General features: G+C 44.6%; 1 protein-coding gene across 1 annotated transcript; it reads right to left on the reverse strand.

Moving 5' to 3' along the window:
- Positions 1-1,852: 1,852 nt before the first annotated feature.
- On the reverse strand, positions 1,853-2,894 carry LOC119268460 (zinc-finger homeodomain protein 5-like). Its single transcript, XM_037550110.1, has one exon. It carries the CDS (start codon positions 2,752-2,754, stop codon positions 2,047-2,049), a length of 708 nt encoding a protein of 235 aa, XP_037406007.1. The 5' UTR covers positions 2,755-2,894; the 3' UTR covers positions 1,853-2,046.
- Positions 2,895-9,576: the final 6,682 nt, after the last annotated feature.

Genomic DNA, 9,576 nt, shown 5'->3' on the forward strand with positions numbered 1-9,576 from the left:
GGTATCATACCCGCATCCGAAGATATGGGTAATATAGTCTATCAGGGAGAGGCGGCTATAACGGATTCCCCTATGGTAAGATCCTACTAGTATGAGCGCCGACGTTCATACTAGACGCCATCTTCTCTGGATCCCTCTGTGCAACTGGTTTTCTTTCTGTTTGCTCGTGGCTTCATATGGTAGGTTCTTATCACATAAATTGATGTGATTTTTACCCCATATTCTTGTACTTTCCTCCTAATGCCTCGAAACTTCATATGGTTGGAATCCGTGCAAAAACAGACAAAAAGACGTGTGCAAACGTGATAAAATTCAGACAAAACCGGCGTCTACAACACAAAAAACTAATAAAAAGTGGTAATAAATAGGACACATCACCGCCCCAAACCAAACTCGAAGACTCCCTGATGCAAACCTGAAAAAATATCACTCATGCTGCTACACGACAGGTCCGGATCTGATGTCGAGCTCGCCACCATTCAGGACTATGCACCGACTCCCTGTTCTCTAGTGACCTAGGCCGTCTGGGCGTCATAGAAGATCACTATGTTAGATCACCAACAGTGCGGAGCTACCCAAAAATTGTTGGGCGGGCTAGATAGTGCAAATAGTACTACTAAATTAAAAATAAATGCATCATTGTTGGATAAACTCCATGTAAAACTCCTTTTTGCTCCAGCCAAGGGCGGGCCAAGGCCCTTTGAGCCTTGCCATAGCTCCGCCGGTGATCACCAACGCCGCCGTCGAGCATAGCCTGACAAAGACCGCCACTCGAGTACACATCTCCTTCACCATCCCGCAACAACCCTCCAACTCCTCCATGGACAGGCCGTCCCTGATTAGGACCTCTCCGCCGCTGCTGCAACACGGGCTTTGCCACATGACGTGCTTTGGCGACCACGAGAAGGGGGGTAGATGGGGCGGCGGCTAGGGTTTCGGTCGCAACCTTGGAGTCTGTAACACCTTCTCCTTATAATTAATGAACTGGGCAAGTCTTTTGTCTCTGATTTTTTTTTAATCAATGATCGAAGGCAATCTCCAAAATGTATTATGCTAGATATATTTATATGGAGGGAGTACCTTGTTCTTATGGTCGACTGCGAATTTCTGATAGCACTTTCTATTCGGATTCAATTTCGTGCTCATATTAACGGCCGCCACTCTGTTAGGGCCGTTACATTTTAAACCAGTTATGATTTAATGTCCAAATCTTCACTTATATGCTCGTATAGCTCAATCCACATTTATAAGACTAGTGGCTATTTGTCCTTTTCACCTCATGAAGATTCGAGTGGAACTCTTCTCAAGAATTTATAAGCTGCGAATGGTGCAAGATCTCAAGATGTTGAAGTTTCTTTCCTTTTTGCTTGCCTGTTATCTTGAGGGGTATCCAACCCATGGCATCCTTGTCAACCTTTCCTCCCTCGCACCATGGTCCTCACAATTCCTTCAAACAAAATCCTTGTAATCCAACTCAAAGATAACAGATGCGGACACAACAGGCAATGCGATTACCTGTCCCGCGTGGAAATCTAACCGTCCACTTGTATTAAGCCTGGTATAATCCAGCTGCTGTCTGGCCATGGCCATGCCTCGGCAAGCCATTCTGATTCGGTAAACGCAAAATCAACCATCCAATAGAAACTCTTTCACATCGGTTGCGATTATCAGAATGAGTGTGCTCATGGTTTCTTTAATTTTAAGGGCACTAGTATATGAATTAAGGCTTATAATACAGCGTAGTTCACCAACTCGAAAATAAAATATAAAATGAAATACAACGTACTACATTGTGTAGACAGTATTTTTCTTTATAGTAAAAAAATGTATACAGAAAAATAACCAAAAGAAATATCCCAATCCAATCCAATCCAACCAATGCTCCTACCAGGAATGATCGTGCACTGATATGACAGAGAAGCAACAGTGATCAGCCCAATTAGAAGATATTGAAAAAGAACAGAAGAACTTTCCAACAGTTAAAAACTTTACAAGGGCGCGAGGAGTGTTGCCTCCTACTACTATGGAACCCGTCTCCTGCCATGGCTACTGCTGCTGCTGCTCTTGTCTATGCTCCTGAAGCTGCTGCTTCTCCTGCTGCTGCCTCCTACCGCTGCTACTCTGCTTGTTGTTGTGCATCCAGACCTTGAGCGCCTGCCTCCGGACCCCGGCCTGCGCGCAGAAATGCCCCACCATCGCCTCGTCCTGCCGCTGCAGCCTCCACCCGACGCGCTCCGCGAACGCCAGCATCTGCTCCTTCTGCTCCCGCGTGAACGTCGTCCTGGAACGCTTCCGCGGCGCCGGCGACGCCCCACGCCGCTCCTCGCTGGAGGACTCGGTCGTCGTGCCGGTGCCGCCGCTGGCCGCGAGGCCGTAGGGGAAGGGCAAGCGCTGGTGCGGGTGCTTGCTCGCCGCCGGCGGGAGCAGCAATGGTGCGCGCGCGCTGGCAGCCAGCAGCGGCAAGTGGGCGCGCCTCGGCGAGGGGTCGCGGCGGTGGAAGCTGCGGTGGCAGCCGCAGGCCGCGCATGCGAGTGGGTCTTCGGGAGAGGCCGGCATGAACTCGCAGCATCCGTCCAGGACGTGCCCGCCCGCGGCCGCCGCGTGGTTACGGAGGCACTCGTGGTACTGCCGCCTCGCCTCCGCTTGCATGTTGTCTGCCGGCCCGTTTGCGGTGGCGCTGCGGTGAGGTGCCGCGGGCGGGGCGCCGTCGCCCACGTCGCTGCCGTCCCCGTCCTCCTCTCCCCGGAATTCCATTGCGCGTATAGAAATAGAGCGCGCGCGTGCGCGTGTGCTTGTCAAACTGCAGCACGCCAAGGCTGACGATTACGTCTTTGGTGGGGAATAGTGCGTCAACGTTGTGCTCGCGGTTGCGGTCATGTCTGGGATATTTCTGGGAACCGTCACGCTAGGTTGGGTCGGGCGCGTCTATATGTCGCCCTCAGCGAGCCGGAGATAGAGTCTGCCTCTGCATTACACTGCTGATTTTCCTACCATTTTTATTTGGTACGGTCTCGTCGACTCGTCTGCCTTCTTTTTCTTACCATTTTTATTTGACCTTTCGACTTCATCAGTTTATATATATATTTAAAATTTAAAAAATATTTAGGAAACCATTTTTTATTTTACTTATCTATAGAAACCGATCACAATGTATTTAAGAAAAAACGATTGTCATGTGTTTAAAACAATGTTCATCGTATATTTAAAAAATGTTCACCATATCTTTACAAAAATTTGACCTATGCCTTAAAAAAGTTCAACATATTATTGTCCACCATGTATTAATAGAAATAGTCACCATATGTTAAGAAAAGATCATTGTGTATTTAAAAAAAAATGTTTCACTGTGTATTTAAGAAATGTTTATATGTATTTTACGACTATGCACAGGCATACCGCCCATTTTTGGCTGAGGAATCAGCCATAACTTTCATGATTATTCACCAATTTGTCCAGGTTTGTTCCTATGAGTCCTTAGAAACCAAGGAAGGTATTGGGTGAGGATTGAGCTCCTCTAAAATCCTTGGATCAAAGGGGAGAAGTCACATCCATAGAGAAGACCTGTGGAGGCCTCCTATCTATACGCCTCCAACGCTAGTCGCCGGCATCCATCTCCAATCTATCTTCCACGAGTCGTTACACCTCCATTGCTGCGGCAAGACCATATCCACCATGGAGGAAGGCCAAGACAAGGAAGAAGGAAGGAGAGGCTTCGCCAACGCCCCACAACGGCTGAAGGGCCGCTGCCATATCCACCGATGCTCCATGCCTTTCTCCTTCCCCAACTCAACGTTGGATTGTAACTTGTCTCTCCCCTCTATGTTAATCCCCCACATGTTTGACTAATTGTCTTAGTTTTAATTAGCATGCTTACATTTTTAGGGATGGTACAAACAATTTAACTTAGCGAGTCGTTCCCTTTTCCCCAACCCTAGCAGGCATCTAATGTCCATCCACACCACAACCTCGACATCTCCTTTCTATCGCGTTTGGCGGCCTTGTCATTAGTTAGAGTATTGGGGACCTGCCAGTTTCATTTAGTTCTAGTAGATCCTTATTTGACTTAGGTTTTTGTTCCTTAACGGAATCGATGAGGCGTTGGCATTGATGGCGCGTCAGAATAATGTCTCTCCGGCCTCTCCCTACCTCGACGACGTAGATCCGACACCTATGAAGGGCCTATAAGGGTAGGCGCTGCTAGTTTTGTTGTCCCTCTTTGGATCTTGGTGTTGGTGTGCAATCAAGGGAAGCAGTTAGCTCGATTTTGGCGTGATGACATCAATGTGATAGTCTAGCTTAATAGAGATGATAAACTACTCATATCAATAAAGAATTTCTTCTTTTCCGGGAGTCAATTCAGAAAGAACTCCAAAGTTAAGCGTGCTCAGCTTGGAGCAATTTTAGTCCCAGTTGCGCACGAGTGATCATAAAGTGAACATGAAAGACTAGTACTGATTTATGGGGCCGGTCTAGATCCTGCCAGGAGCAACGGCTAATAACCGGCGGGTGTGTCCAAAGCGTTACAAGTTGGTATCAAAGCTCATATGTGCCAAGAGGGAACGTTCCCGTGGCCCGACGTGGACGTCGGTTCCTTTGAGTGGGGGGTGTATGTGATAGCCTGGCTTAATAGGATGATAGACTACTGATATCAATAAGGAATTCCTTCTTTTCCGGGAGCCTATTCGAAAAGAACTTCAAAGTTAAGCGTGCTCATCTTGAAGCAATTTCAGGATATGTGACCGACTAGGAAGTTGGTCCCAAGTGTGCACGAGTGAGGACAAAGTGCACAGGAAAGAATAGTATTGATCTATGGGATCGGTCTAAATCCGTCAGGTGCAATGGCTAGTAACCGGTGCGTGTGTTCGAGGCGTTACAATCAACCTCTTCTTTCGACTTTTTGTGTGTGGCATGGTCTGTTTTCTCCAACTCTCTTGACAGGTGGTGAAGGATTGCAAGTTTGGATTACGCGAGGTGATGCCTCAATCGATGTTTCTTATGTTTCTTCGTGGGTTACTAGATCTCATTTTTAGCGGCAAGTACCTTTTTTTTTACCTTCAAAGCCTTGTTTGACGAGGTCGTTTGTGTTGGAAATATGCTATAGAGGCAATAATAAAGTGATTATTATTATATTTCCTTATTCATGATAAAGGTTTATTATTCATGCTAGAATTGTATTAACCGAAAACTTAAATACATGTGTGGATACATAAACAAATACCGTGTCCCTAGTAAGCCTCTACTAGACTAGCTCGTTGATCAAGATATGGTTAAGGTTTCCTAACCATAGACATGTGTTGTCACTTCATAACGGGATCACATCATTAGGAGAATGATGTGATGGACAAGACCCATCCATTATCTTAGCATATGATCGTTCAGTTTATTGCTACTACTTTCTTAATGTCAAATACATATTCCTTCGACCTGAGATCATGCAACTCCCGGATACCGGAGGAATACCTTGTGTGCTATCAAACGTCACAACGTAACTGGGTGATCATAAAGATGCTCTACAAGTATCTCCGAAGGTGTCTGTTGAGTTGGCATGGATCGAGATTGGGATTTGTCACTTAGTGTATCGGAGAGGTATCTCTACGCCCTCTCGTTAATACAACATCACAAGAAGCTTGCAAGCAAAGTGACTAAGGAGTTAGTTACGTGATGATGTATTACGGAACGAGTAAAGAGACTTACCGATAACGAGATTGAACAAGGTATGAAGATACCGACGATCAAATCTCGGGCAAGTAACATATCGATGGACAAAAGAAATTACGTATGTTGTCATAAAGGTTCGACCGATAAAGATCTTCGTAGAATATGTAGAAACCAATATGGGCATCCAGGTCCCGCTATTGGTTATTGACTGGAGAAGCGTCTCAGTCATGTCTACATCATTCTCGAACCCGTAGGGTCCGCACGCTTAACGTTCGTTGACGATATAGTATTATATGAGTTATGTATGTTGGTGACCGAATATTGTTCGGAGTCCTAGATGAGATCATGAACATGAAGAGGAGCTCCGGAATAGTCCGGAGGTAAATATTAATATATGAGATAATAGTGTTTGGTCTCCGGAAATGTTCCAAAATTCACCGGAAGGGGTTTCGGATGTTTCCGAAATGTTCGGGTACGAGAACACTTTATTTGGGACAAGGGGTAAAGCCCACGAGGCTTTAGGAAGGTGCAAAAGGAAGTTTTGCGAAGGCCAGGGGCCAGACACCAGGGACCCCGGCGTCTGGTCTTGGAGTCCGAGAAGGACTCTTGCCTTGCGGGCTAAACCGACTTTGAGGAGGCTCTTTCTCGAAGAAACGACCCCAGGGCTCAAAATATAAATAGAGGGGTAGGGCTAGCACCCAAGACACATCAAGATTCACCAAGCCATGTGCAGGCAACCCCGCCCCTCTAGATTATCCTCCGACATAGTTTTCGTTGTGCTTGGCGAAGCCCTGCGGAGATTGTTCTTCACCACCACCGTGACCATGCCGTCGTGATGCCGGAACTCATCTACTACTTCACCCCTCTTGCCAGATCAAGAAGGCGAGGACGTCATCAAGCTGAACGTGTGCTGAACACGGAGGTGCCGTACTTTCGGTACTTGATCGGGATGGATCGTGAAGGTGTGCGACTACATCAACCGCATTGATAAATGCTTCTGCTTAACGATCTTCAAGGGTATGAAGATGCTCTCCCCCTCTCGTAAATATGCACCTCCATGGATAGATCTTGCGTGTGCATAGAATTTTTTATTTTTCCATGCAACGTTCTGATGAGCCACAAGTATAGGGGATCTATCATAGTCCTTTCGATAAGTAAGAGTGTCAAACCCAACGAGGAGCAGAAGGAAATGATGAGCGGTTTTCAGCAAGGTATTCTCTGCAAGTACTGAAATAAGTGGTAACAGATAGTTTTGTGAGAAAATAATTTGTAACGAGAAACAAGTAACAAAAGTAAATGAAGTGCAGCAAGGTTGCCCAATTCTTTTTGTAGCAAAGGACAAGCCTGGACAAACTCTTATATAAGGAAAAGCGCTCCCGAGGACACATGGGAATATCGTCAAGCTATTTTCCATCACGTTCATATGATTCGCGTTCGGCACTTTGATAATTTGACATGTGGGTGGACCGGTGCTTGGGTGCTGTTCTTACTTGAACAAGCATCCCACTTATGATTAACATCTATTGCAAGCATCCACCACTACAACAAAGGTATTAAGGTAAACCTAACCATAGCATGAAACATATGGATCCAAATCAGCCCCTTACGAAGCAACGCATAAACTAGGGTTTAAGCTTCTGTCACTCTATCAACCCATCATCTACTTATTACTTCCCAATGCCTTCCTCTAGGCCCAAATAACGGTGAAGTGTTATGTACTCGACGTTCACATAACACCACTAGAGGCTAGACAATATACATCTTATCAAAATATCTAACGGATACCAAATTCACATGACTACTAATAGCAAGACTTCTCCCTTGTCCCGAGGAACAAACGTAACTACTCACAAAGTATATTCATGTTCATAATCAGAGGGGTAATAATATGCATAAAGGATTTGAACATATGATCTTCCATCAATTAAACCAACTAGCATCAACTACAAGGAGTAATTAACACTACTAGTAACCTACTAGCACCAATCCCGGACTTGGAGATAAGAATTGGATACAAGAGATGAACTAGGGTTTTGAGATGAGATGGTGCTGATGAAGATGTTGATGGAGATTGCCCTCTCCCGATGAGAGGAGCGTTGGTGATGACGATGGCGATGATTTCCCCCTCCGGGAGGGAAGTTTCCCAGGCAGAACAGCTATGCCGGAGCTCTAGATTGGATCCGCCAAGGTTCCGCCTCATGGCGGTGGAGTTTCGTCCCGAAAGGTTGCTTCTTATTTTTTTCTTGACGAAAGACTTCATATAGGATAAGATGGTCATCGGAGAGCCACCAGGGGGCCCACGAGGTTGGGGGGCGTGCCCTAGGGGGCCCCCACCCTCGTGGGAAGGGTGTGGGCCCCCTGGTCTTCATCTTTGGCGAGGATTTTTCATTATTTATTATAAGGTATTCCATGGAGTTTCGGGACTTTTGGAGTTGTGCAGAATAGGTCTCTAATATTTGCTCCTTTTCCAGCCCAGAATTCCAGCTGCCGGCATTCTCCCTCCTTATGTAAACCTTGTAAAATAAGAGAGAATAGCCATAAGTATTGTGACATAATGTGAAATAACAACCCATAATGCAATAAATATCGATATAAAAGCATGATGCAAAATGGACGTATCAACTCCCCCAAGCTTAGACCTCGCTTGTACTCAAGCGAAAGCCAATAACAATAAATATGTCCCCATGTTTAGAGGTAGAGGCGTCGATAAAAATAAAATACGGACATGAGGGCATCATGATTATTCTCATAACAACAACATACATAGATATTGTCATATGATTACTTATGTTCAAGTGATGATCTATTCACAATGCAAAAGTATGAATCATAAACCTTATTGAGAACCAACAAGCTATAACCTCAGTCATTGAAGAAATTGCAATTTATCATAACATTAGAAAGAGTCTATGTCAGAGCTAAAAAGCAAGTCCACATACTCAACTATCATCTAGTCCTTCATAATTGCTGACACTCGCGCAATACTTGTGGTTACAGAGTTTTAATCGGACACAGAGAAATATAGGGGCTTATAGTTTCGCCCCACAACCTTTTACCTCAAGGGTAATGTCAACAATAATAACTCATGCCCCCTACATCCAATTAGATATATCTATCAGGATCTTTCCAACACACTATGCTTGCCAAAGGATAAAATGTAAAAAGGAAAGGTGAAGATCACCATGACTCTTGCATAGGGTAGAAGATAATAATAAAAGATAGGCCCTTCGCAGAGGGAAGAAGAGGTTGCCATGCGCTTTTATGGTTGGATGTACAAAATCTTAATGCGAAAGAACGTCACTTTATATTGCCCCTTGTGATATGAACTTTTATTATGCAGTCCGTCACTTTTATTACTTCCACATCACAAGATCGTATAAAGCTTATTTCTCCCACACTAATCATACATATTTAGAGCAATTTTTATTGCTTGCACCGACGACAACTTACTTGAAGGATCTTACTCAATCCATAGGTAGATATGGTGGACTCTCATGGCAAAACTGGTTTAAGGGTATTTGGAAGCACAAGTAGTATCTCTACTTGGTGCTGAGAATTTGGCTAGCATGAGGGGGAAAGGCAAGCTCAACATGTTGGATGATCCATGACAACATACTTTATCTCAGATATAAGAAAACATAACCCATTACGTTGTCTTCCTTGTCCAACATCAACTCTTTAGCATGTCATATTTTGATGAGTGCTCCAAATCATAAAAGATGTCAATAATAGTATATTTATATGTGAAACCTCTCTTTCCTTATTACTTCCTATTAATTGCAACGATGACCAAAGCTATGTCTGCCAACTCCCAACAACTTTTAATCATCACACTCTTTCTATGTGAAGTCATTACTATCAATAAGATCAATATGAACTTTTGTTTCTTCTTATTCTTTTCCTCTTTTCTTTTATTCA

Source organism: Triticum dicoccoides, chromosome 3A (assembly GCF_002162155.2).
Source record: "Triticum dicoccoides isolate Atlit2015 ecotype Zavitan chromosome 3A, WEW_v2.0, whole genome shotgun sequence".
NCBI classification, from domain to species: Eukaryota; Viridiplantae; Streptophyta; class Magnoliopsida; order Poales; family Poaceae; genus Triticum; species Triticum dicoccoides.